Raw genomic sequence first — 27982 nt, forward strand, 5'->3', positions numbered from 1 at the left:
CAGGCTGAGGGACCAGAAATATGAGAGAGGCAACTTGACTTATCCTATCCACAGTGAGTGCTGGAATGAAAAGAAGGCTCTGGCCCAAAACAGATGCCCAGGCTTTTCAATGGGCGCTAAAACTCTACTACTTTGAGTTCAGATGCATCTTCTTTGAAAAAGAATTATCAGTAGAATGAATACAGCCACTACGAGTCTTTCATACTATATGTAAACTAATTCATTCAGTTACTTTTCATTTGTGGAAAAAATGTACTGAGACTATCCCACTTGGAAAATGAGAGTTTTAAAGTATATTGTTGCCATGTATAATTGAAAAAGTGGCGTGCACATGTTGGGAATGAGTTCATTACTTCCAAAGCACCCCGTGGATGTGGAACTCTTCTGGGTGAAGGAGATTCCACGGTTTCAGACTGGATGTCTTTGCTGGAGGACTTGTCAGAGCTTTAAAAATGCTAATTCTCATTATGAATTTCTAGGAAGGGGATATAGTTCTCCAAATGTATTTGACCATAAACCTTTTCATGGAATCTTAGGGACTCATATCTCCTAGAATACACTTTGCAAAACCCAGGATCAAAAATCATTAATAAATACTAACCCCTTACCTGCACGGAATACTTTACAGTGAGTCCCCAGTGGGCTTCAGACACAACCTCATTCAATAGGGTTTTCTTGAGGGACAGATGAGAGGTCATTTGAACGTGTGGTGAGCAAGGGCAAGCCTGGCAGGAGTGATAGGAGTGGGGATGGGCTCTTGGGGAAGCTCTAGGAAGGTGGGGACAAAGGGTCCACTTCATCGGTACCTCTACTTGGTTCCCTGTCTGCCCCAGGAGAGGGGGTCTACACTTCCTCAGGAAGCTCCCCTTTCTCCCCAGCACCTCTCACTGACTTGACCAAAAAGGCCATGCATGTGAGAGAACTCCGCCTCCTCTGTTCTCCCAGCCAACATGAGGCTCCAGCCAGGCACTCTTCTGGCTTTCTTGTTGCAGGAACATGGCGTGGTTGTTTGGGAGCACAGCTTGCCAGGAGGCCCATGGCATGATGGCTTGATCAAAGGGCTTGAGCCAAGGCTGGCCCTGGGCCACATGGCTGGATTGCAGCCTTTCTATCCATTCCCCTAATCCCATTTAGGATATTCAGAATCAATGAAAAGATCTGATCGTTCAAATCATACCAAAATGTGCTAACACCATGTGCTACCCTTCTGGGGATAAACCTGCCTTACAAAGGGAATGCTTGCCTCATGGTGGGACAGAACGATGAAGGATATGCCTTTTACCTGCAGGACCCCATGAACTTAGGACCCCGTGAATGATCCACCACAAATCCGTCTGCATTAACCACTCTGTCCTTCCAGGTGCGCTATTCCATCTGTGTACCCAGCAGCAAAATACAATTCTGCTCAGAATAATGAACGTAATGTTCTGAAGGCACCACAAGGTTGTGGAAGTATTGACCTATCTATTTAACATCTGCTCACCAGGACCTCTGAGACTGTGGAGGGGGTAACTCAGCAGAAGGACCAGGGCTAACAGGGACTGAATCCTTACCACATACCAGAGCCCGTTGCAAGCACATTGCATGTTTTAAATTGCTTAATCCTCACAGTGGCCCAGTGGAGGAGATGATAGTTTTATCTCTTCTCCATATCATGGTAGAGGAAAATGAGGACAGAGAGGCTAAATGACAGGCCCATGGTCACCCAGCTAAGAAGTGAAGGGGCAGGACTTGAACTCAGACCTCCTGGCCCCAGAGCTGGTGGCACCTGGCATGTGGCAGTAGTTGAGCTACACTGAGCCTGAGTAGACGTGTGGTTAGTGACCCCCTCTGTAGCACAGGGCTGATGGACAGAGGGCTGGCTTGGGCCAAGAGCAGCTGGCACTGCAGATCTGTTGCAATAACTCTGCCCAGGCTGCTCAGGGCAAGGTGCAGACTGGGAGGCATATGTATCCTAAAATAGAACTTTGGAGAAATAATGTGCTATCCAAAGGAATGAGTCTCAAACGAGGATGTTCAAGAATCAGTAGCAGATGCTGTGTTGGCCACAGAATGTTTCTAGGTAAAATACCCTCCTCCCCACCCGCCATGTCCCCCACAAACCAACAAACAAGCTAAGAAAAAAGAAACAAAATAAAATAAACTAAAACAAATTAATAAACATGCAAAAACCACACAGACAGTCATCTCTTCTGTCTGTGGGTAAAACTGACAGCTCTAGAAATAAATGGAGATCGATATAAAGGGTTTCAGAATATGGTAGTAATTTTTGTTTTTCCATTTAATGCTAGGTTTTAAGGGAGGAGAATATATCTATCACTGTTACATATGCATTCTCTTTAAAACCCATCCAGATGCCTTAATGGGGCTCTGTCAAGAGTGGGAAGGTCTCCACAGCTGCTTCTCAAAGCCAGTAGACACTCAGTGTGGGCAGTGGGTAGCTCGTGCTTGGCAGGCCTCCCGCGTTGCTATCACTTCTTTTTGAACACTTGACGGCACACCTGGTTGCCACAGGTCAGCTCCTGCAACGTCAGAAAGTGGGTGAGGAGCTAACAAGCCAGGCCTTTCTTCTGCCCAGCTCTCAGCCCCCTTGGTATCTGGGGGTGGGAGGTTGGAATAAAGAGGACACTTAGGCTTTCTGGGCAAAGTGCATCTCACAGACCCAATCAGCGGACATGCCCTGCAGGTAGCAGTAATTTGATTTTGACCCTTGAATGGAGCTTGAACAACTATAGAAATGAAAAATGCAAAGAAATGACCCTCTTGGGCAGGATTTCTCCTACTCCCATGATTAAAGTAACATGGCCTAATTTATAAAAGGCAGCGAAGCCATGAGGAAGGAAAGGACCTAGTGTGGAGAAGTGTTTGGAAGGTAAGGGCCTGAAAAGATGCTGGCCGGTGAGCTGCCCCCCTAACCTGGCTTTCTGGCCTCTGGTGATTAGAATAGTGGCGTGTGGTGGCACAGGTACCCGCAGGGTGTGAGGTGCAGAAGGGCTTTCCCAGGCTTGCCTATGCAGCCGACAAGGTCCTGTTTTTCATCCAGATAGAGGGAGCCCCAGGCCTTATTTGACCCTCACTCATCCTCGAAGGAGGAGGGAAAAACATGAGTGTGGGAAGGACCACCACGATCATTGGAGTTGACTATGAATTCATTGTCTAAGCCACAGGGACCACTGGGGATTGTATTACAATTAGAAAAATCCATCATCCAAACCAGTGCAGGTAGGGAAAGCCATCAGTGGAAAACACGATGAATGCCTCCCATATATCATCAGCTGACATTGCCTTCAAAATAAAGATCTCAGGTGAAGCAAGGCTGGCTGTGAAGGGCGCCGTGGCTACCTGAATACTGACATTGGAGCCAGGTACCTGCCTGATTCCAAAGTGAGTGAATTAATGAATGAAGAGCCATTCACTGAATGGGCCATTCATTTACAAATGAGCGAAAAAGGATGAAGGAGTGAAAGATTTTTCGCCATTTGAATGCTGAACCCAAAAAGTGCCTTGAAGATTGAAGAATGAAAAATTAAGCTGTCTCAACAGGTATAAGATATTTAAGGATATCAGTTATTGTTCCTACTGCTCTGTTCTAGTACCAAATTAACCTAAAATATTTTGGGGTCAGGAGGACATATCTTATGGAGAGAGGTCAATGCCTGTGGCAGTTCCCAGGCAGAGTGGGTCCCGCCTCCTCCCTACCCCACTCCCTCTCCCAGGCTCCCATCATTATGAGAAAGCCCTGTCCCACCCTCCTCCAGGGCATCTAAATTCTGTGGCTCACATTTCTCCCCAGCTGGTCTTTAGCAGGTTCCCTGTATTTCTCCTTGGATCTCTGCTTCCTAACTCAGCATTCTGAACTTTCTTTTGAATTGCAGCTGTTCACAGAAACAGCCATATAGATTTCTTCCTGGAGTCCCCTGAGCCAGATGGGAATGGCTTCCTGACTATATGACCACATGCATTTGGCTGGAGCTCGGGGTAGGAGTGCAGGGCCATTTTTCTTGTCAAAGCGCCTGGCTAGGTGACCACAGTAGTGTGTGTAAGCACAATGGAGAGGAGCTGAGCAGACCCCAGTACTTACCAGGTACAGCTTGTCCCCCTCAATCCACTGCTTCCAGCCACGGTTCTCCTTCTCCCCCTTTTGCACACACACAAGGACATCACCTTCCCAGGTGACCAGTGACTGTAAAGACAGATTCCCAGGCAAATAAAACATAAGGTCTTGAGGGACTGAACACATCTAAACCTGTAGCTGCAATTCCTGCAGCCATTTCAGGGTCCTGCTTGCTCAAAGGGCAGAACCCTCAGCCTCAGGGAGCCAAGATCTTTCCAATGTCATTTTCCACATACACCCTCCATTCCAGCCAAGCCAGCTTATCTTGGCTTGCTCCGTTCTCTTTTAAGGAATTCAACTCTTCCATTTTTCCTTATGGTAAAGATAGCATTTCAAATCAGTGGGAAGAAGATGATAAATTTCACTATATAATGATGTAAAATTTCTGGAAGGGGAAAATACCTTAAAGTCAACAGAGAAACAAAAAACTGAGGGAAAATGATAACATATCAGATTTGATTTCCTTATATATATAAAGGGCTCCTGTAAATCAATAAGAAAAATGTCATTAACTTAATCGTTCATGCTAACAAAGAACAGGAACCAATAGCTTACCAGGGGGAAAGAGCCCTAGCACATGGCTTCTAAACATAAGAAAAAGATATTCAGCCTCACACATTATAAAGGCAAATGCAAATGAAGACTTTGTTTTTCAGATACAATTCGTCATATGGTCAAAGATCAAAGAGTTTGATAATACACTAAATTGGAGGGAGAGTAGAGAAGCAGGCACTCTCTCTTACAGCACATGGGGATATAAATTGGTGTAAATCTCTTTGGAGGGCAATTTTATATCACCTTTCAAAATATAAAATTGCATATACTTTTTGATCTGGAAATTCTACTTCTGGGAATTTTCCTTCAGGAATCACACTGTGAGAACTGCCCACTGTAGGACAGCAATAAAGGCAGGGGAGCTCCCTAAATAATCAGGGGGTTGCCCAGATGGCTCCAGTACTGCTTTCTTATCCAGAACCAGATGGGTGGACCTTCTCCTGGTTCTTGGGTTCCTCCCAGCAGCAATGCCAACTGGTTAATAGCACAGGGGCAGCAGCAGACCGTGTGCTAAACAGCCAGGCCACAGTGGCCAGCAGGTTGGAGAAGCCGCAGGCCTGCTGAATCACAAGAGTGCTCAAACCCCTGTGTACATATTTACAAACTATTTACCCTTCAAATTTCTCCTCCTTCTGTTCTCCACTTTTACCCCTCCTAATACCTGCTATAATCTGTACTACCCCTAGGTGGTCCTACAGGGCCGCCCACTTCTGTGCCCAAATTAGGCATGCCCTTCCTAAAATGATTACATCATTCCCATCTGAAGAATGGTTCTGTGTCTGTGCTGTTCTTCAGGATAACCCTGATGCTAGCTGATTTTCTTCCAAGTATGTGCAAACTACATTATGCCTCTCTGAACAATATTATGCTAAGGACCAGATGTTTACTGTTCTTGGTATCTTGTAAACCCAGTTGGTGATAAACTGACCTGTGTTTTTTTCCCCAGTGTCCTTGTACATTTGGGCCTGTTTTTTTTGTGCAAATGTGTTTTCTACAGATTGTTAAATCTACCTATTTCTAAAATAATATTTGACCTTGACCATATTATATACTTTATGTACAATTTTATTCCTCCTCATTTTACTCCCCAGTGCATCACAGCATTGTTTGTTACAGCAAACGACTAGAAGCTTCGTAAATTCTGTCAGTGGGTGGCTAGTTAAATATGGTATGGTTCATCCCTGCTATGCAGTCATTGAAAGAATATAGCCGTAGTGTATGGTTTAAGTCGAAAAAGCAAGGAGCAGAGTCAAATGCATAAAGCAGGGAGGGGGGAGTATGTATGCATGCATGTGTTTGTACATGTTTCCTGCAAGGAAGTAAAAGAAACCCTTAATAGTGATTGTCCCTGAGGAGAGAACTGAGTGGCTGGGGGTTAGGAAAGAAAGAAAATTTTACTTTTTACTTTTTGATTTTTTTCAACCATCTGCATATATTCATATTCCCAAAGCTAATTTGAAAATAAAATTCTACATGTTTTCTAAAGGATAAAAAGGTCTCCTCCTCCTTTAGGACCATCCTAAGCCTCACATCTTTAAAGGTCTTGGAGAAGCTCACTTCATAGGTTGCCTTCCTTGCTCTTCTGCGAATAAGATGTTGTCTGGAATAATAATTTGCTTTTTCTTATGACGAGCCTTGGACTCTGAGTTTTCCTCTAAACAGATGAGAAAGGACTCATGTCTTCAATTTGGGCAAGGACGGTGTCGTCTGTCCTCCTCACTCTCAGATTGCCTCACACATGATAGACATCAAATACATGTTGTTTGAATTGATGCCTGTCTCCCCCAGTAGACAGTAAGCTCCATGAAAGAAGATGCTGTATCTGCTGTTCATTTCTGTAACACCAGCCTCAGCACAGTGACCAGCATTGTTGAATGAATCTCTGTTTGTTGAAACATAATCTTGAAGTAAATCCATTTGCCTCCTTGCCTTAGTTTCTATGGTCCTACCAGAGTGCACACACGTCCATCAATATGGACACTGTATGGTCATTGTTCATTTAGTTGTCTGCCTTCCCAAGGAGGCTTGCAATTCCTGAAAGCAGGAGAGGGCGTCTGATTCATCATTTTATCACTAGCTACTGACTTAGCCCTGGCATGTAGAAGGGGCTTAGCAAATTTTGTGGAAGGAAGGAAGAAGGAAGGAGAAAAATGTTAGTGCATGGGGCTTGTCCTAATATTTTATTTTAATAACTCATATTGGACAGCAAGATTAAAAGTTGTTCTGACCTTAAAGTAAATTGGTTAACAATAAATTATGGTAATACTTACAATATTATAGCCTTATTCCTATAGAAAAATAATAAGAAGCAGAAAGAAGAGAATAGTTAAATGAACAAAAATTTCTCAATTTAATTTGCCTTTAGTTGGTGCCCTTCTTCCCTGCATCAAAAAAGATTTTAAAAAGGGGCTCAATTGCCTTAAAAGATCCTCAGGTTGAGGAAATGGATACAAGCGAGGAAAGCCCTTGGTTCTCAGCTAAGGGATAAAGAAGGGGTACATTCCAAGGGCAGATAGCTGTACACAGAATTAAAGAAGAAACCTGGGCTCCCACCATGCTTTCCACTATCACAGTTTCCAAAGCTAACATTGCTTAAAACAGCCCTTTATGATAAATTAGATACAGGCACTGTATCAATGTTAAACTTATAGAAGCTGATAAGTATATTGCAGTTTTACGAGAGAATATCTTAATTCTTAGGAAATACATACTGAACTATTTAGGGCTAAGGCATCTGATTGTTCAGAAAAAAATATTTGTATATTAGAGAGAAAGCATGTGCAAATGATAAAGCAAAGGGGCAAAATGTAATGTGGTAACTCTTGGTAAAGGGTATACAGGTGTTCTTTGTTATATTCTTGTAACTTTTCTGTAAGTTTGAATTACTCGCCAACACTTTTTTTTTTTTTAAAGGAAAATGACAGCTCTTTAAGAGCATTGAAGGACAGTATTCACATGCTCAACCCTTCTCAGTGCACTTTACCTCACTTAAGAGTTCTTTGGTTTGCCTCCAGGGCCCCTCCTCTGACAGCCCCTGTCTGCCACTCCTCTTCTGGGGGCTCCCATCTTCTTCTGCCGTCAGAATGGCATTATTGGCTCTAACCGCCATTGTCTATCCCTGCTTTTCCCTGACCTTACCATCTGCCCCAATTTCAATTACTTATTTCATTATTGAGATATAATTCACAAAATATAAAATTCACCCTTTTAAGATACACAATTAAGTAGCTTTTATTCCGCAAGGTTGCGTAACCATCACTGTATCTAAATCCAGGTGATTTTCTTCCTGCCCCAAAAGGAACCCCTATGTATTAGCAGTCACCGTTCATTTCCTCTATCCCCTGTCTCTGGGCAACCACTTTCTCTCTCTATGAATTTGCCTATTCTAGATGTCTCATATACATCACACAATACATGGCCTTTTGTGTGGGGCTTCTCTCGCTTAGCACATTTTCCAGGTTCATCCAGGTTGTAGCATGAGTCTGTCCTTCATCCTTTCTCATGGCTGCATATACTCCACATTCCATTCCATGGCTATCAATTACTTATTTTAAATTTAATTTTATTTTGGGGTAGCTTGTGTAGTTTTGAAAGGGGCTGTAACTTCTCTTAGAAATCAGCCAGGATAGGAAGTTGGGAATACATGGAACACACAGGAAGGAAAGAGGGGGGTCCCTGACTCCTCAGAGGAGAACTGACTCTGTGATCAATGTGGTTTCATTGCTTCTGCCCTGGGCTGGCATAGAACTGGGCACTACAGGGCACAACATCTACCTCTCCTCCACACTGCCAAGTGGGGAGATTCCAGAGGGCTTGTAAGGGTGACCACGTAGCTGAGATGTGGAGCCCTGGAAAACAATAGCATGAGGAGTAGCACACACACTCTCACACTCACACAGGTGTGTAGGTGTTCACTCAGGCATGCCACCAAGTGTGGGCAACAGAAATTAATCAGACAGGCCAGGCATGGGGGCTCACGCCTGTAACCCCAGCACTCTGGAAGGCCGAGGCAGGTGGATCACTTGAGGTCAGGAGTTCGCGACAAGCCTGACCAACATGGCGAAACCCCATCTCTAATATATATATATAAAATTAGCCAGACATGGTGGCGCACACCTGTAATCCTAGCAACTTGGGAGGCTGAGGCAGGAGAATTGCTTGAACCTGGGAGGTGGAGGTTGAGGTGAGCTGAGATTGCGCCACTGCACTCCAGCCTGGGCAAAAAGAGTGAAACTCTTGTCAAAAAAAAAAAAAAAAAAAAAAAAAAAAAGAAAAGAAAGAAGAAAGAAAGAAAGAAAGAAATTAATCAGAGAGGCTGGGCGCGGTGGCTCATGCCTGTAGTCCCAGCACTCTGGGAGGCCAAGGCGGATGGATCACAAGGTCAGGAATTGGAGACCATCCTGGCTAACACAGTGAAACCCCGTCGCTACTAAAAAAATACAAAAAATTAGCCAGGCATAGTGGCGGGTGCCTGTAGTCCCAGCTACTTGGGAGGCTGAGGCAGGAGAATGGCATGAACCTGGGAGGCTGAACTTGCAGTGAGCCAAGATTGCACCACTGCACTCCAGCACTCTAGCCTGGGCGACAGAGTGAGACTCCGTCTCAAAAAAAAAAAAAATCAATCTGAGAAAGAGATTTGCCCACTCTCTAGCATCCCCTTCCAGCTGAAGGGTTCCAGTGAAGTTACAGGAAGTAGGTAGTTCCTTGGGCATCTGCTCTGCATGGTGATTCTCACAGGAATGACCCATTGTTGGAGGCTGGACAAACTGTCCTGGGTACTTCTCACTCCCTACCAAGGGTGTGTGAGAGTGTCTCTGTGTGTGTGTGTGTGTGTGTGTGTGTGTGTGTGTGTGTGTGCATTCACTCTGGTTTTCTAGTGAAGGCAAAGAGGAGGCAAGCTGTGGGAAAGAGGATTCTCTCTCTCTGCAGGGCTAACTGCTGATTCTGGAGAGGGGAGAAAATGGAACATGGAGAGGCAGAAGAAAGGTAGGAGTAGTGTTAACATGTGGAATCCATTAAGGGCTGGAAGGGTGATTTATTTTAGGAAGAGCAAGTCCTCTACCATCAAAGGTGACAAAGGATCAACTCAGAGAGGACAGGCCTGCTTTTCAAGAGCCCACACCCAAAGCAGAAAGGTGAAGGAAAATGAAACATTTTGCACTGATTGTGTTGGAATAGCAGAGTAATGCAGAAAATTCTGAGATCAATTTTCCTGGCAATTCTGGTGTCTGATGAATTGGCTTCTCAGTCAGATGGTTCACAGGTTCAGAAAAGGCTTGTTGATCCATTATCCACTCAGGGAGGGGTTCCATAAGTGGACATTCCAGGGCCCAGAATCTTAAGTTCTCATGCAAGAGTGCTCTGATGGAAAAATTTCCATCATGCTTTACTTTTCTTTAGCAAAGAACACTAAATATAATTCAACCTTGACTTGATGGCTGCGACTATCAATACTACAGGACAACTTGACTGAGAAATCAAGTGTGTCTAGCTCTCTTGGCCTTTAAGTTGTCACCAAATAATAATAGCAGCTTTTCCTCCCCATCCCAGGAGAGGAATCAGAGCTTGTGCCCATTGCTTTGGGGGAGAGTTGAAACCTCTGACTTTGCAGGAGCTCCTGGAAGCACAGTGTGAGAGTCTCGGGGTGGTGGCCTGATCCTGGGAAGGTCAGGACTCATGGAGAGCGGGGCAGGGCAGGGCAGAGGGTGTTGCTTGCTTTGTTGTGGCACTTGAAGAGCTGGCTCTTTGCCGGGGGTGGGAAGGCGACAGTACGGATACCTTGGGTCAGAGTACTCAGCTCTGTCCTCCCTCAGTTTGGGAGATAGGACAGAAGTTCCAGTGGCTGAACTGGCACAGAGGGAGAGGATGCTTTGAATATTCAAACTGCCCACCCTTGTATAAAATGCATGGGCATAGACAGTGAACAGCCAATTGCAACCATGATAAATGACAAGCCAGGAACCTTCCCAAATCTCTTGGACTGTGTATCCCCGAGGTTCGTTATGATGGGAAGGTTGGGTGGAATCCTTAAATACAACTGAGATTGGACTTCTCCTATTCCTGTTTGGTGGGGACTGACCAGGTGTAATTTGATTTGGAAAATCAAAAACAGGCACACTGAGCATGAATGTGAGCAGGAGGGCTGGTTACTGGGTTGGGATACCACACAGTGATGCTGGGGAGAGCTGGTGTTCCCCTTGCCTTCCCAGCATCTCTCCACTTCTTCCTGCTGCCTCTGCCTTATTTGCAAACAGCTCCTGTGGTCAAGGGACTGCCTCTTCTGCAAACTTGAGTTGTTTCTCCCTGCTTTCAGGGTCCCACCTATATTCAATAGTTCAAACAGCGAAAGTCCGGCCTTCTGATACCTGGAGAGTTGCCTAGATTATCCCTTGTCGGTTAAGGCAATGCTAGGACAGAGCCACACACTTGCCAGAGGCTTCTCTAAGTTATTAGGGTTGGATAAATCTTGACTTCACTTAACCTACTGATTTTTTTTGTTTGTTTAATTTGGACCATTCTTTTCTAAAAAAATGAAATCAGCTGGGATAATCTATAATTGAGATGTTTTATTTATTTTATATTTGCTCTTTCTCAGCAGAATCATAAAAATTTGAGATATTTTATATAAAAACATCTGATTTCTTTATGTCTCCTAAAAAAAAATCTGGCACCTCCAGGCTTCGCTTCTCCACGGCAGCGCTTGACTGGCACTGGGCAGGGCTGCCACCTTTCCATGTGCCCTGGCTCCCAGAGGGCACAGGTGCTGTCCCTCCCTGTGATGTTCCACCTTGCCCTCTTCCCTCTGCCTGCCAGGCCCATGGCTGTATATGACTCATAGGCCCTGGCCCTCGATCCTGGAGAGGTTGAGCTCTTAACCTCTCCTAGGCGTGCCTTTTCCTACTAAACTTTCAATAATTTTTCATTGCCAGCATGATTAAGGCCATCCTGGTCCTCCTTTCCTGATTTTTCCCAGGTTGTTTCTAACATTTTTTTGTCACCATGATACCAAATAGCCAGCCCCTGCACAGAATGTGTGAGTGAAAAACACTAGCCCCAGACAGTACCTTAACATGCCGGTTATCCAGGCCCTTTGTGTACTCGTCAAACTCTACTCCAACAGTGAAATCCACATCATAGTTGCGGAATGTGCTAGTGGTTTTTGTCTTGAAGTTATCACCATCTTGATCAATAACCTTCGTCTGAGTGAGATGTACTGCAATCTTGCGGGTGGCAAAATCAATATCTGTTGGCAAAGGGAATTGTGGAGGTTATGATGTGCTCAGCCAGACTCATTCATTTCTTTAACAAGACCAGACATTCAAGACTAGAGACACAGATTGTGTATAGGCCACCTGTCTTTGCTTAGGTGGGAAACAAGCATCTTACTTGTGGCCAAGTTGGGCAGTTGCCGGGAAACCTAGGAGTCTCCTGGCACCTCCTCAGGATCCCTGATGGGAGGGAGATGTAGCACGCAAGACTCACCCCTAAGCTGCAGCTCCCCAACACACACACACACACACACACACACACACACACACACACACCCCACACACACACACACATGCATACACACGTCACAGCACCTCTATTCTATCTGACCCGTTGGGCATCCTCCTAAGAGTTTGCTGAACAAAAAGATCTGAAGATTTAAAAGAAAAAAGACTTTGGAAATCACCAGTTTTGATCATGGTTAAAGATGAAACTTAGGAAATTTTTGTTAATGTCCACAGTGGGGAGGGATAGTTACAAACTTCCATTTTAACAGCAGACTGTTTTGCCTCAGTTCTTAGCCACCAGTAAAGGTTTGTTTTTTGTTTTTTATTTTGTTTTGTTTTTTCAAGATATGGTCTCACTCTGTCATCCAGGCTGGAGTGCAGTGTCATGATTTTGGCTAACTGCAACCTTGACCTCCTGGGCTCAGGTGATCCTCCCATTTCAGCCTCCCAAGTAGCTGGGACAACAGGTGCACACCACCATACCCAGCTAATTTGGTAATTTTTGTAGAGATGGGGTTTCACCATTTGCCCAGGCTGGTCTCAAACTCCTGAGCTCAAGCGATCCATGTGCCTTGGTCTCCCAAAGTGCTGGGATTACAGGTGTGAGCCACAATGCCTGGCCCCCAATGTAGTTTTAAACATATTCTGGACAATAAATACTCGTTCAGAGATTTCTTCTTCCTCCTCCTCCTCCTCTTCCTCTTCCTCCTCCTCCTCTTCTTCTTCCTCTTCTTCTCCTTCTCCTTCTCCTCCTCCTCCTCCTCCTCTTCTTTCTTCTTTCTTCTTCTTCTTTCTTGAGATGGAGTCTGGCTCTGTCACCCAGGCTGGACTGCAGTGCCACGATCTCTGCTCACTGCAAGCTCTGCCTCCAAGGTTCACTCCATTCTCCTGCCTCAGCTTCCTAAGTAGCTGGGACTACAGGTGCCCATCACCACACCCGGCTAATTTTTTGTATTTTTAATAGAGACGGGGTTTCACCATTTTAGGCAGGATGGTTTCGATCTCCTGACCTCGTGATCTGCCCACCTCGGCCTCCCAAAGTGCTGGGATTACAGACGTGAGCCACCACACCTGTTTGTTGTTTTTAATGGATAGGTTGATAATTGTTTACATTTTTATTATGAAAATGTTGAAACAAACCAAAGGAGTGTTGAATGTCCTAACCGTTGCACATTATAACAAGAAGCTAACCCCTAGTTAAGCATAAAATGTGGCTCAACTACCACCATGCCAAAAAATTGTTGGCCTGTGGAGTAGATCTAGAAAGAGAGGATAGTTCTGAAAATACTTGAATTTCTTCCCTTGTTATGAAATCATCTCTCTTGGTCTTTAGTCGGATATCTGATTCCCATTATGCCTGTAAATTCTCCAGATATCTTTAGATGCCAATTTAAATATTTAATATTTTTTCAGAAAATCCACTGAGAAGGTTTTAAAAAACACTAGGATTTATTCTATTAAAACCCAAGGATAATAATGACCTCAAGAATAAGAACAGTTCAAATTTCTCAAGTGCTATTTCTCTGAGAACTGCAGTGCCATCTTTATGATATGTAAGTGATGACATTTCATGTTGTGCACTGTCCGGTGCAGGACAAACACTATATTGTGACCATGAGAGAGAGAGAGCAGCAGGTAGTTCAGGAAGTTCCTGTCAGTTTGGAGACTGACAACTCTGCTACCCTTCCCATGGTGGCCAAGCATCACTTCCTCACTCTCTCCCCATTTCCTTTCTGACACATTTCCTTTAAAACTCCTTCTTTGCGTCTGGACCTGGTGGCTCATGCCTGTAATCCCAGCACTTTGGGAGGCCTAGGTGGGTGGATCACCTGGGGTCAGGAGTTCAAGACCAGCCTGGCCAACATGGTGAAACCCTGTCTCTACAAAAATACAAAAATTAGCTGAGCATGATGGAGGGTGCCTATAATCCCAGCTACTCAGGAGGCTGAGGTGGGAGAATCACTTGAATCTGGGAGGCGGAGGTTGCAGTGAGCCAAGATTGTGCCATTGTACTCCTCGCAACAGAACAAGATTCCATCTCAAAAAAAAAAATCCTTCTTTACTCACTATTACTCCCCTTCTCCCCAAAATCAAGGAGAGGCCAAATTGGCCACTTGAACCTCACTTTGGGTCAGCAATTTGAATCCACAACAGAATCACAGCTGCATAAGGAAGGGCCCTGGGTATTCCTTTAGCAAACCTGACTTGTATAAAGTCAGATTTGAGCCTGATGGAATAATTTTAAGTAATATTAGCTAGCCGGAAGGTAAAAGGATTATATGCCTGTATCCTAAGTTGAAAAGAGAAGTAAGTTCAAGTTGGCATGAACTACTGCACAAATGCCAGTGCCTTGCTCACCTCTCATTCTCTACTATTTGTTGAGTACCTTCCATGTCTAGGAACTCACCAGTGGGTCCCAAAGCTAGTTCCCTTTCTGGATCACCTGAGATAATGTAAAAAAATGCAGATTTCTGGGTCTTATCCCAGACCTAGAATCTCTGGAGCTCAGTGATTTCAGGTTTTGAACTTTGTCCATAGGAGGCTGTTTGGAAAAAGACTTCTATGGTTTAAAAATTTTGAAAGGTACTGTTTAAGTGCCTACTTGTCAGGTCAGAGATGATGAAGTAAGACCTAGAGAGGCTAGTTTACTTTTCTAAACATACATGGCTGAAGCAGCAATCACAGTGGCTTGGTAATTGGATAGATGTATAGAGAGATTGAGTTGGAAGGAAGAAACAGTGGTTCTGAGCTTGGACGATCAAGGTGAGAGCCAGGGAATAAAAGAGTGAACTAGTTTTATGGGCAAACATAGGGAACTGAATTTTAGGTAAGGTGAATCTGAGAGCCATGCTGTGTGGACTCTTGGTAATATTTGAGATGGCAATTAAGACTCTCTTTGTGTCTAGGGATGGTGTCCCTTTGTGTCTAGGGACAGTGTCTAGGGATGGTGGCTCAGGGTATAACCTCCCTTGGGAAACCTTCCTCACTTTATTCTTCAAACAAACCCACAAGGTAAGTTTTATTTTATTTTCATTTTGCCAGTGCAGAAAAACTGCCTCAGAGAAGTTGTGTCACTTTCCCTGGATTATGTGGTGAGGAAGCAGTTGAGATGGTACTTGAACTTAGGACGATCTGTCTCTAGGGCTAGTGCTCTGCTCCCCAAGCTCTGGGGTAACACAGTTAGACCATCCCCATGTGTGCAATTTCCGTGGCTGCCCAAGATACTAGTAATTTCTGACTCTGTTAAATTTTCTCTGGAGACACAGGGACTGTGGGATTCAGTTGGATAAGCCCTCCCTGTTTCAGGCAGTTTGTTTTCCAAAGCCCTTGCATACTGTCCCCAACCAAACGACAATTGTTTTCTAGGCCCAGGGCTGTATAATAAGTGAGAGCTGAAGCAATCACACTCCAGCTGGGTATATCATCTGGTAGCTCATTTAACTTCACCTCTGTGGCTTATGGAATTGTACGTGAGCGCGTCCCAGCCACACAGCCTGCGAGGCTTGGGGTGCGGGCTGAGACGAATGGTCTCTCAGCTGCCTTTGGTTCTGTGAATTCCTCTAGTCTTCTTGGCCAGCATTCTCAGAGACCCTACTTCCCCATTGTATTCGCCGTGGGGTACAGCTCCATCAGATGTTTAGTGGTCAAAAAAATGGGCTCATAAGCAAATAAGTTTGGGACATGAGGAATTAAAACCAAGACAAGCTGGTTTCTGCCCTATAGAATTTCATAGATTCTTTAACATAGGAAAGGTACTTTATAGCTCCAAGTTGGAGGAAGGGTACAGGATGCAGCTTTTCAAAGTCTTGGGCGGCCACGGAGCCCCTCTGTGGAGGAACATGCAGTCGGCCAGGTGTCCCACACACCTTTCTATGGAAAGGCTCACCAAACCCTTTCTGACACATTTATCTCAGCCACCTTGGCCTTGCAATCATGAAAATACCTGTTTAATTTTTCTCTCTTCAAGGTAACTGCTGACCTGTTTAGGTGGGACCAAGTGGTCAAGTATTTCCGACTTAAAAAATGAACCCTTTCTTAAAATTGCTACAAGCCACTGAAGAGCATCCTCCTTGTTCTAGTGAGTACAAGCACATGCTTGTGGTGTGCAGAGGAGCTGGCAAGAGGCTGGCATGTCACACTCCAGCTCATATTTCTCTCCTTCTGCCCCAAGTGTGTCCAGCTTCAGTCTCGTCACTGGACATTTGGTTCCAGATCTAAAGCAGCAGAGGGCAGTGGCCATATGTGGAGCTATTATTAACTGCATCATCTTGTGAGGATCAAATTTGATGGTATTTGTAAGAGCTTTGCCCAGTGGCTGGCAGCCTGTAATCATGGCTCTGTAAATGGAGGCTGCCCTCATCATAATAGCATTATGAAGCCCCTGATCTCACAGGCCAATTTCCTTAGAGTCCTTTGTGTTTTCCCATATACCCCTTGAACAGTTGCGCTCTGAATCCTCACTCTCGTCCCAGCTTTCCAAATCTCATAAGGCCCAGCCCCAGCTTTGCCTCCTCCTACTCTTTCTTGCCTCCTTCCTTACCTGCTATCCAGGCCAAACAGTTTTACTGCTCCCCTCTACCTGCCAACTGTATTTAGCATTTCCTCCTGCATTTTTCATGGAGTTGGTTATTCTTTCTGGCAGTCTCAGCTCTATGAGGACAAGGACAATGCCATCTTCTTGCTCTGTGTTCCCCACCCCACCACACCATAGAGTCTTGAGCTGGGCACATAGTAGGTACTCAAGAAATACTATGGATTAGTTAATGGAGGCAGTAAGGGCCAGGACAGTGATTATCAAAGTGAGGTTCCTGGGCTGGCAGCAGCATTAGCACCTGGGAACCTGTTAGAAATGCAGGTTCTGTGCCATGGCACTCCAGCCTGGGTGACAGAGCAAGACCCTGTCTCTAAATAAATAAATATAAATAAAAATAAAAGAAATGCAAAATCTGGGGCCCACGCTAGACCTCTTAAATAGGAGCTCTGTTGGCCAGACTCTGCTTGTCCTTACAAGTCTTCCAAGTGATCATATGCATGCTAAAGTTGAGATCTGTGGTATAAACGAGTAAGGGTAAGGGGCAGATGCAGGTACAATCCTATCTCTTATTTCCCTCTGCTTGTCCTTACAAGTCTTCCAAGTGATCATGTGCATGCTAAAGTTGAGATCTGTGGTATAAACGAGTAAGGGTAAGGGGCAGATGCAGGTACAATCCTATCTCTTATTTCCCAGCTAGCTGTGTGACCTTGGAGAAATCACTTTTCCTTTGCAGGAAAATGAGGAAAAGAATGCTCACTTCAAAGGACTATTTATAGTGTAGATTCAGTAAAAATAATGGTAAAATGCTTTACATAGTACCAAGTAGTTTGTCAGTATTCAGTGCACACATTGCCATCCACTCTTGGCCTTACTGTTTGGGTCAAGTAGGGACCAAGTCAGCATTCAGTCCAGAGTGAAAGTTTTGCTCATATTTATGCATCTCCATAGCTGTCTGCACTCCTTGTTTTGCAAGGGACTTGGACTCTGCAGGAAAAGTGGGAATGGTGGCTGATACACTCCATTCCTGTCATAAGGGGGTCTGTCCTATAGGCATTTAATCTAGCCTGGCGACACTTTTCTCTGCGTGGATCAGTTTCCTCACTCTATAGTCTGGTGATGGGTAGAACCAACTTCAGCTCCTTCTCCAGCCCTTTGTGCTAAGGTCTGAGCTGTGCTAAACCATACTTCTGGAACAATAGTTAGGAGATGGGGAAAGAAAAACCATAGGTCATCTGTTAACCAGATGAAACACAGGGGAAGGCTCTAGGTAAAACCACTAAGGAATAATTGAAAATCTACAGAGAAATTTAGAACTGAAGTGTTCCTCTGAGAGCAAGTCTATTTCCACTCAATGGATGTGGAAACTGAGGCCCTGAGAATTTAAGTGGTGGGCTCAGAGCTACCCAGTTAGGATAGCACTCCTGACGATTTCTTTACAAACACCTTCTGTTGTCATTTACAACTAACGCCCCCCTCCCCAATAAAAAGTATTGCTTGTCCCTTGTCATTTACAACTAACGCCCCCCTCCCCAATAAAAAGTATTGCTTGTCCCTTGTCATTTACAACTAACGCCCCCCTCCCCAATAAAAAGTATTGCTTGTCCCTGGTTGCATAGAAAGGTAGATCACAGCTAAAAATATCTATTGCTGACAGAACTGGTTTGTCCTGGAAACACCATCCCTAGTCAATCTTTCTGACCAGTGCCGGGGGAATCTTATTTGAAGACTATGCAAATGGAATTAAGCATCACTTCTCTTCTGGATTGAAAAATGGCTTGGCCTCTTTGCCACCATTCAGTGTTTGCACAACCCAGTAAATCATGTCGCCTCTGCTCTGCCCCAGGGAAGTTAGCCAAATGTTCTGTTGGCGGACTCCTGATATTTTCTAATCAAAAGGGTTTAACTGTGGTTGTAGAACACACACACACACACACACACAGACACACACACAGACACACACACAGACAGATTATAAAAACACTTCCTCTTCGTACTTTGCAGAGAAAATTATTTTCCTGGTATGGTATTTTAACACCAGGGTTATCAAGCATGTTTTATCTCCTTTTCTGGATTAAGGGTATCTCTGAGTCTGATTTATAGCCAGGTGAAATGAATTTCTATATCAGAAGGAAAGGTCCAAAGGCAAGCTATTTCTGAATAATATATATGGCTTTTAGCTGCTGCAGAAGGAAAAAAACAACACTGACGTGACTTTATTAAAGCATCCTTTTCATAACTGCATTTTGAACAATACAAGCCATAAAGGTGAAATATGAGTATGCTACTCAACATTAAAATGCTGTGTAATGCGCTTGTGAAAAAAGCTAAAGTTGCAGGCGAAAAGGGCAGGTGCTCTTTGTAAATTAAAGAGCAAAGAGGTACAAGTATTCATCATATGAAATCTGAGAACCATTCAAAGTGCAGCTTTGATGGGCTTCAAACCTGGACTCCTTAATTCTCAAATCATTGGCACTCTTAGGCAATTGTGAGAAGCGGAGTGTAAGAACAATTTTCTCCTTTTTTCCATGCCACTTCCTGCTCCAGAGAACACATTTAGAAAGGAATTAGATGAGATCCCTGCCTGCTTCCTCCTCTCACTTCCTTCTAGGCACTGGGGGCAAGCTGGAGACCCTGGTGTGCCTCCCTGCTCCTTATGCACAGTTTCTCCTCTCCATTCTTAGTCTACTGCATACTTACTGGGATGGACATTAGGGTGGAGGTGATGCCAACACATGCAAGGGGAGACCTGTACAAAGGGATAACACCTATCATTACCTAGGCTTTTTCCATCCCTCAGCATTTCCCCTTTGAAAGTCCTACTAGGTACCATATGGTTCAAGTAGAGACTTTGGCAAGGTGTATACCTTCATTGACTTGTGAGCACCATCAGGAATCCAGATTTTATGAAACAAATTCTTCATTGGAGCATCAGACATCTATTATCTATCTATCTATCTATCTATCTATCTATCTATCTATCTATCTATCAATCAATCAATCATCTACCTACCTACTCATTTTCACCCAGGGACTCTGAGTGATTCTCTTGCAATGTTTCTGAGGGTCCTGCCTATTTACTTTGGATGCCTTCATTTGGACATACCTTGTTCACAGTGAAGCTCTTTCTTCCCTACCTCCATGTTTCATACCTGCACCAAGAACAGTGTTGAAAAAAGGGATGTGGGTGTTAGAAGCAGATAGCCTGGGCTCCTGTCTTAGGCTCCATCATTTCTTAACCACACGTGGCCATGGACGAGTCTCTCCACTTCTCTGGATTCCTCACCCCATAAAATGGAAAGCATTTCTTCTGTATTTACCTCTGACTGTATCCTGAGCTCTATATCCCATATCAAAGTGCCAATTTTAATACTCCATTTGAATGTGTAACAGATATCTGAAACCAAAATATGCAAACCAGAATTCTTAATGCATGCTCCCCCACCACCCCAGCCTGGTCCCTCCCCACCAAAACTCACTCCTCCTGGTGACTTCCCCATTTCGGGTAATGGGATTGTCATCTGCCCAGTTATTCAGGCCTAAGTCTGGGACCCAAATTCATTTCTATCATTTCCTCTCACTTCATATTCATCTGCAAACCCTGTGAGCTTTATCTCCAAAATATAAGCTGAATCCGTCCTCTTTTCTCCAGCTCCACAGGCACTGCTGTAGCCCAAGCCACGGTCATTTCCTGCCTGGACAACATTGCAGCCTCCTAATGGGTCTCTCGGCTTCTCTGCTTGCAATCTTGCCCTCCTATGATTCATTTTCCATGCTGTGGCCATAGTGATCCTTAAAGAATACAAAGAGGATCAATTTTTCTTCCCAGCAGAAGGCTGGTGTGTGCTTTGCCTTCTGCCTACTTTTCTACTCTCACTCCCCCACCGTACCCACAACCCTTCTGGCTCACACACTTCCAACTCCCAACACACCAGCTTTCTCAAACCCTTGGGCCCAAGTGATTCTCCCCCCTCAGCCTCCTGAGTAGTTAGGACCACAGGCACGTGCTTCCACGCCTGGCTAATTTTTTTATGTTCTATTTTTTGTAGAGACAGAAGTCTCACTATGTTGCCTAGGCTCATCATGAACTCCTGGCCTCATGTCACCCTCTTGCCTTGGCCTTCGAAAGTGTTGGGATTACAGGCGTGAGCCATCACACCTGGCTTCGTGTTCTTGAATACACCCAAAACCTTCACACTTGCTGTTCCCTGTGTTCAGAATAACACTTGTCAGCATTCAAACCCGGGCTCCGCTGTCACCCCTTCAAGCCTTCCCTGACCACCAACCACACTCCACTCCATTATTCTTTTAATTTTCCTCCCAGCACTCACCACTACCCAAAATAACCTTAAACTATTTGTTTACTTTCTGTCTCCTCACTAGTATGTAAACTCCATGTCGGCCGGAAACTTGTCTCCTCATTTCCCACTACACCGCCAGTGCCTAGAGCGCTTCCTGATGTGTCATAGGTGCTCGATACATTTGTTGAAAACTGAATTCACTAAAATGAAGAAAGGTATTTAAAGCTCTAGTGTGATGCGTATCATGGTATGAGAATAATTTGTGCATGCGCTCACCCGTCATGCTAGACTGCAGGCTCTTAAATGGTCAGGATGAGATTTTGCACATGGCACATACTCCAGAAATATTTTCTGGCAGAAACCACCTAGATGGGAGCTGTCTGACTTCAGCCTCTCAGGGCTTTCCCTTCCTGGTGGAGCTTTCAGAGACCCACTAGAACTGATTGTGATAGCCACGGCACTTTTAAGTCTGTGCATGTCAATTTAAAGGAAAAGGATGTTCTTCATAGAAGACAATCCTCATCTGCATTTGTGAATTAAGAAAATAATGGGTTTTCCCCAAATAGTTACAATTTATGGCATAAAAATTTCCTAAAAGATGTATCAATTTAACATTATCCAGTTTTTGGACACATGCTTCCCCATCTTCACTGGTTAAAGTTATGTGATGGTTTTTCATTTTCTAGGCTGACTCCTCCCTGACTCTTGCTCCTCTAGTCACCAAATCCAGCCTATTTCCTGCTCTGGACATCTCCCTGTTCACCCTTTCTGGGTGCTGCTCTCAACACCTTCCCAGGGTCGTTGTAACAACCTCTTGAGTTCTCCGACAGTCTGCTGGTCTATTCACTCTGTCTCTGTTAGAGTGAGAATTGATAGCATCTCTCTCCTCTGCATACAATTTCTTCCTAGACCTCTCCTTGTAAGGTGAAGTTCATGTGTAGCACACTGACTTAAAGAGCCTGTTGCTTTTCCAGACTCTTCTTTGGCCTCCTCCTTGAACTTCACCCTCTGGTAATACAACGCCTTCTGGTGTCCCAGGCCCGTGCCTGTGCACATGCCCATTGGGGCTATGCTTGACTCCATCTCCACATGGATAACTCCTGCTCTTCTTTCAAAACCCCACCAAAAAGTATTCAGGAAGCCTTCACTGACTCCATGTACTGTGGCTCCTTTCACCACCATGCACACACTTCTTGTAACTATTGTTCTTTTGATAGCCCCTTTGAGCCCAAGGCATAGAATCTCAACTGGCCCATCTGTGGCAGATTATATTTTCTTAAATGGCTGCAATAACACCTCTCATCCTACATGCTGTTCTTACAATGCAATCTTGACATTCATCCCACTGAGAGGTGGGGTCTATGTCCTTTTTCTTTGAATGCAGGCAGGCTTGTACCACTTCAACCAATAGAATATGGTAGAAGTGGTACCTGGTAGCTTCTGAAGCTGGGTCATAAAAGGCCATGCAGCTTGTATCTCTTCTCTTTGGACACAGCCTGCATGCTGTGAAGAAACCCAGGTCACTTGGGGAGACCACATGTAGATGTTGAAGCCAAGTTAAGGTCTCATCTGTCAGCCAGCACCAACTGCCAGACGTGCATATGAGTGAGGAAGCCTGAGATGGCTCCAGTCCCAGGTGCTGTCCAATTGCAACCAAATGAGAGCCTTTGAGCAGGAACCATCGGGATGAACCCAGTCAGCCCCCAGAACCATGAGAAATAATAATTAAATGACTGTGGTTGTTTCAAACCACTACATTTTGGGGGTGATTCATCAAACAGTAATAAAAACCAGGAATACCATTTGTGCATGGCTGTAACGTGACTGCTTGAGAACAGATTCCAGGGTTGGTTCTGCTTCAGATGGCACAGTCCCTGGCATCCAAGGCACCTTCTAAAGCTTTGATAGAGAAGTTGAATGATTCCCACCTGGGCAGAGTTAATGAACTCTCTCCCAGTATTCTTTCACATTACGGAGACCTCGTTATGTCTGTCCTCCTTGGTCTCCCCTTTAAAATGAAGACCACCCCTCCCACTCCTTCATCCCCTGATCTGACCTGAAGGAGGACTGACTTCAGGACATGACAAATTCCTCAGGGCAAAGGAGTTCACCAGCTGGTTTCCCCACTGTCAAGAAAGAGTCTGGGGTGAGAAACACCAGGTGCCTAAGAAGGCAGGAGAGGAAGTACCACTGACCTTTGGCTCACTCACCTTTTGAACTCTTAATGACATCATTTGTGGCAAAACCAAAGGTTGCCATGGTGTGTTACTTTGCTGAGGCTGGTGGCTGAGTCATGTTGGGAGGCCAGTGTGTAGAGTGAGTCACTGGGTTAGTGACAAAGCCAGTTTACTGCCCAACCCCACGTCTCAGTAGAGTTGCTCTTTCCTTACTGAACCAACAACTAGGCCCACAGAAAAAGCAAACTCTCTAGTGCTAGGGGTTAAAGTATTAGAAATCAATGATTCTTAGACAGGGAATGGGCATCATCCTTAACAATAGTCACACATCTGGGGATGTCTACACATACTCTTCCCAAATGCTAAGGGTCTCACTGCTCAAAAGGGTAAGGAAGGCAAGCTTCGTTGACATCTCAGTGTTGGGAAAGCAACCTGCCTCATGTCCTGGGTGTGGAGGAAACTGTTGAGATCTGTTGGGCTGCTTTTAGCAGGTTAGATTGAAGGGGCAGCTCTACCTCACCTGCTTCTAGCTGAGCCACCTGAGACCTGTCTTCAGTCACTGCCATGACTGCCCCACCCATGTTCCCATGGCAGGTTGAGAAGGACAAGGGATCCCACCTCAATACGTATGGTATTAATCTTAACCAGTGGAGTGTCAGCCTAATACTCTACACTGCAGAGATCATGGGACAAAGAGATCAAACGACTTGCTCATTAGAGTGAAATCAACGTAATGTGATGTTAAATTGGAAGTTTTGGCTAAAGCTTTAAGAGACAATAAATATTTCATACCAAGTAGAATTACAAAGTCCAATCTGAAACCTCAATGATGAAGACATTCAAATATCACATTCACAACTTGTGAGCCCCTCACTCACATTCAAGGTGTAAGTTGGTGTGAAAAGAGTTCAGAGGAAGTTGTTAGAGGTGTTGTTAGAGGCAGGATTTCTTGGAGAGAGGTGATGGTGTACTCTGCATCCTCCCAACCCCCAGGAGGAGAAAGGGAGTGGTAGGAATGTTTGCTTCTCACCTTAAGCCTAGAGAGGTGGGCTTTAGGGGTCCACTCTGCAGAGCCATAAACTAAACAGAGCCTAGCTTTTAAATCTAAGTCATCATAGGACTTTTCATTATTTAAGCATAAGCAGCAAAAGACACAAGGTTTCTTTCTAATTATATTACTTGACTCTGGCTTATTCAGCATACTCTTGAAACCTTGAAAGTTCCAAATAACCCTTGTTAAAGTACTTTTAATTGCTCAAAACGACAACTACATCCAATATCATCTGGAGGGACAGGAAAGGCTGGGGCTATTATCTCTATTTGCCAGATGAGGAAACCGAGGTTCCAAAAGGTTAAAAAAACTAGTTCAAGGTCCCAGAGCAAGCCCTGGACTCTCGTCCCAGCTATGTTGACCCTTCTGCTTTGGTTTCCCCATCTGTATAATCTTGTTCAGAATTCTAGTTCCAAGCTATGCTCCAATCCATTTACCCATGTGTAGAATCAGAATCCCATTTCTATTGGCCACTCCTGGTACTAAAAAACACAGGTGCAACAGAGTTGAGGCTGGGGCTCTGGTAGGAGGATTTTTGCCTCTTTCTTCCTCCCACCAACTACGTTGATGTAAAAATCCTGCTAACCAGAATGAAAAGGAAAGCTATTTAGTGTTAGAAACCAGTGTAAAGAACATGAAGAGGCCAGGCACGGTGGCTCATGTCTGTAATCCCAGCACTTTGGGAGACCAAGGCTGGCGGATCACGAGGTCAGGAGATCGAGACCATCCTGGCTAACACGGTGAAACCCTGTCTCTATTAAAAATACAAAAAATTAGCCAGGCGTGGTGGTGGGTGCCTGTAGTCCCAGCTACTCGGGAGGCTGAAGCAGGAGAATGGCGTGAACCCGGAAGGCGGAGCTTGCAGTGAGCTGAGATCGTGCCACTGTACTCCAGCCTGGGTGAGAGAGTGAGACTCCATCTCCAAAATAAATAAATGAAAAAAACAAACAAACAAACAAACAAAAAAGAGAACATGAAGAAAGAGCTTAGTTCCACAAATATGAAATATATCACAGCTTTCCTTGTTCACTGACATGGTGGACATTTTCAAGCTAGAAGTTTACCACACCAAAAAACTCATGATTTCCACTCTTGGAGAGACCTCCCACTGTCATATCCAAGTTATTATTGTGCCTCTAACTCCACCCACTGCCATTTCTCTCATTCTACATGTGGAGGACGTTCTAGCGAAGTAACCCCATATGTGGAGAACTTTAAAGCTAGAAGAGGTGATAAAGAGGCTGCTGAGGGATGGAATAAGGACAGGCAGCCAAAGCCCCTTGCTCAGCACCTGGAGCACAGGAGCCACCCAGCAACTGTGAGCTCCCCTCTGGGGACCCACTCACTCTAGTTCCAGGCAGAACCTGTAGGCTGGGCAGGGCTACGTGTTTTCTGCCAGTTCCACAGGGAACCCACCCTGTGGTGAACTCAGGGCATGCACCAATTGGTAGCCCTTGGCCTGGAACCCAGTTCAGAAGTTATATAAGCAGTGGGTTGTTTGTGCTATCTGACAAAAGCCTCTCTTGCCTTCCATGAGCTTGATTTTCTCTAGGTTGAGAGATTTGCTAGCTATTTCTTTTCTGCTTCCCCATTACAAAACTGATAAAAGAACAATGCAGGGGTCATTGGTGGATAATATCAGGTCCAAGTGGTTATCAAAGAGATGGTAGTCACAAGGCAGGGGAGCAACTGGGTTATCCTCTCAAGTTTGGCTTTACTCCGTGTGTGTGTATCCTCCTGACATACACATTCAGTGTATGTTTTCTGTGGGCCAGGCACTGTGCTAAGGCATCCTAGACATAATCTCATTTATCATTATTCCCAGTTTCCAGATGAGAAAACTGAGTCTCAGAGAATTTCTATGATCTGCCTAATATTGCACAGCTGTACATGAGGCATGAGGATTTGCACACAGGTCTGTTGAACTCCATAGCAGCACTGTCTGGAGGGCCAGACCACAGTACTCCCAACAACAGCTTCCTTCCCCATCCCCAGTCTCCTCCTTACCCAGAGCCTTCATGTAGCCCTCAAAGTTTTCATTACTCTCCATCTCCCAGGTTCCATTCTGGTCCCTTGTCATGGTGGTGGCCTCTGGTTCAGTGAGGGTGTGTGGTGGATGGCAAGGAGCAGGCTGCAGGGAGAATGTGTTGGAAGGAGCTGCTTTTATAGCCTAGTGGACCAGGTTTATGACTCTGAAGGTAACAGGTTCAAAGGGCAGAAGCACAACTCAAAAGAACTTTCCTTTGCAAAGTTCAGCGAGACTATAGGCAACCCAGGAACAAAGTCCTGGTATGGCCAGGCGTGGGTGTCCCAGTGACCTGCACCATAAGCAGGGCCCTAGAGCAGCTCATTTTTGGCTGGCTGGGCCCCCATGGGCCCCTTGTCCCACACAGAACATTTCATCCAGTACTGGAAGAAAACAAACATTCAGGGTCTACCCCGCTTGTACTATGGGTCACCAATACCCAGGCCTCAAGCCTGAAGTCTATCAGCCATGAATCCAGCACTCGTAGCAAGGCTGGTGAAACTGAAAAGACAGAATTCACACCCATGGAGCTCTACTCTACTCTGTTCCAGGGAGCTTTCATACTTCATTTTGTTTCAGCTTACAAGAGCTCTGTGAGTTATGTTTAAGCATCCTTATTTCACAGATGAGAAAGGATCATGGAGGTTAAATCACATGTCTAATCACAACTTGTAAGTGGTTGAGCCAGGATTCAAACTCAGATGTGTCGGGCTCCAAATCCTTTTCTTCAACAGTGTGCTAGGTCAGCTTTGAAAGAGGTTTGGAGCCTGACTTGAGAGCCCAATTCTCTCTTGCTTCCCTGTGGAAGCAAGGTGCCCTGTGGACTTCCAAACAGCAGGGTGAGACATGAGAAAAGTGTTTTCAGGGAACATGATTCTGCTAAAAGCAAGCTGAGCCTGGAGGGAGGCCAGATGGAGGCAGAGGGTCAGTGGAATTTTGCTTTAAGACCCAAGGGGAAAGCTGAGAATCACCTGGATCAAAGTAGGGGCATAGCTGGACAAGGACCCTTGGTTCAGGAATGTTCTCCAAATGGCTGTCCCAATGGAAATGGGTTAGTTTATTGCTCTGACACTCTATTCCAAGATGTGGTGTCTGAGAAGTGACTGGGAAGAGTGGAGGTGTGGGCTGAGATGGACATACCATGAATTCCCAAAGTGAGACCTATTTTGATGATGACACCGCGGTTCTCATATATGTATCCTTGTGCTGTGAAATCTAAGTAAATGGCTCTGTGTGTGGTATGAGGGATATAAAACAGCACATTTATCTTTCAGTAAATATACTGGAGTTAGGAAGACAGAGTGAAAAATGGCCCAGCTGTTGTCAAAAGGCCAATGGGGAAAGGTAAGGGGTGAGAAAGAAATAACTACCACAAATGGAAAATGAATGGAGGGAGGAAGGAGAAGACAGATAAGAAACCTTGGAGATTCATCCTGTGAGGTCCAGCCAGAAGCTGCTGTAGACTGAGCACTCAGCCTCATGGGCTGGAGAAGTAGATATTCCCTCCCAGGCTCAAATTTCAGGGCCTCCACTGTCCCTCCTGTTGGCAACTGAGTAGCCCATAGGCCTCACCTGTAAGAATGTGTAATGAGAAGCTGGCCTGGTAGGGGAAGGGGTTGGGGGCAAGACAGGAGTTGCTAATGGCACTAAGCCAGGGGTTTGGGGTTTCACGGGCATTGAGGGAGGAGGAATTAGTTTTGGTGTAAGATGCAAATTTGAAACTGAGATGCC

The 27982-nt window shown here is 45.0% G+C and overlaps 1 protein-coding gene across 1 annotated transcript; it reads right to left on the reverse strand.

Moving 5' to 3' along the window:
* Positions 1–2240: 2240 nt before the first annotated feature.
* LOC105469961 (retinol binding protein 2) lies at positions 2241–26362 on the reverse strand. The gene is made up of 4 exons (XM_011721611.3): positions 26233–26362; positions 11734–11912; positions 4082–4183; positions 2241–2522 (listed from the first exon to the last, which is right to left on the reverse strand). Exons 1-4 carry the CDS (start codon positions 26303–26305, stop codon positions 2472–2474), a joined length of 405 nt encoding a protein of 134 aa, XP_011719913.1. The 5' UTR covers positions 26306–26362; the 3' UTR covers positions 2241–2471.
* Positions 26363–27982: the final 1620 nt, after the last annotated feature.

Source organism: Macaca nemestrina, chromosome 2, assembly GCF_043159975.1.
Source record: "Macaca nemestrina isolate mMacNem1 chromosome 2, mMacNem.hap1, whole genome shotgun sequence".
In the NCBI taxonomy this organism is placed as follows: domain Eukaryota; kingdom Metazoa; phylum Chordata; class Mammalia; order Primates; family Cercopithecidae; genus Macaca; species Macaca nemestrina.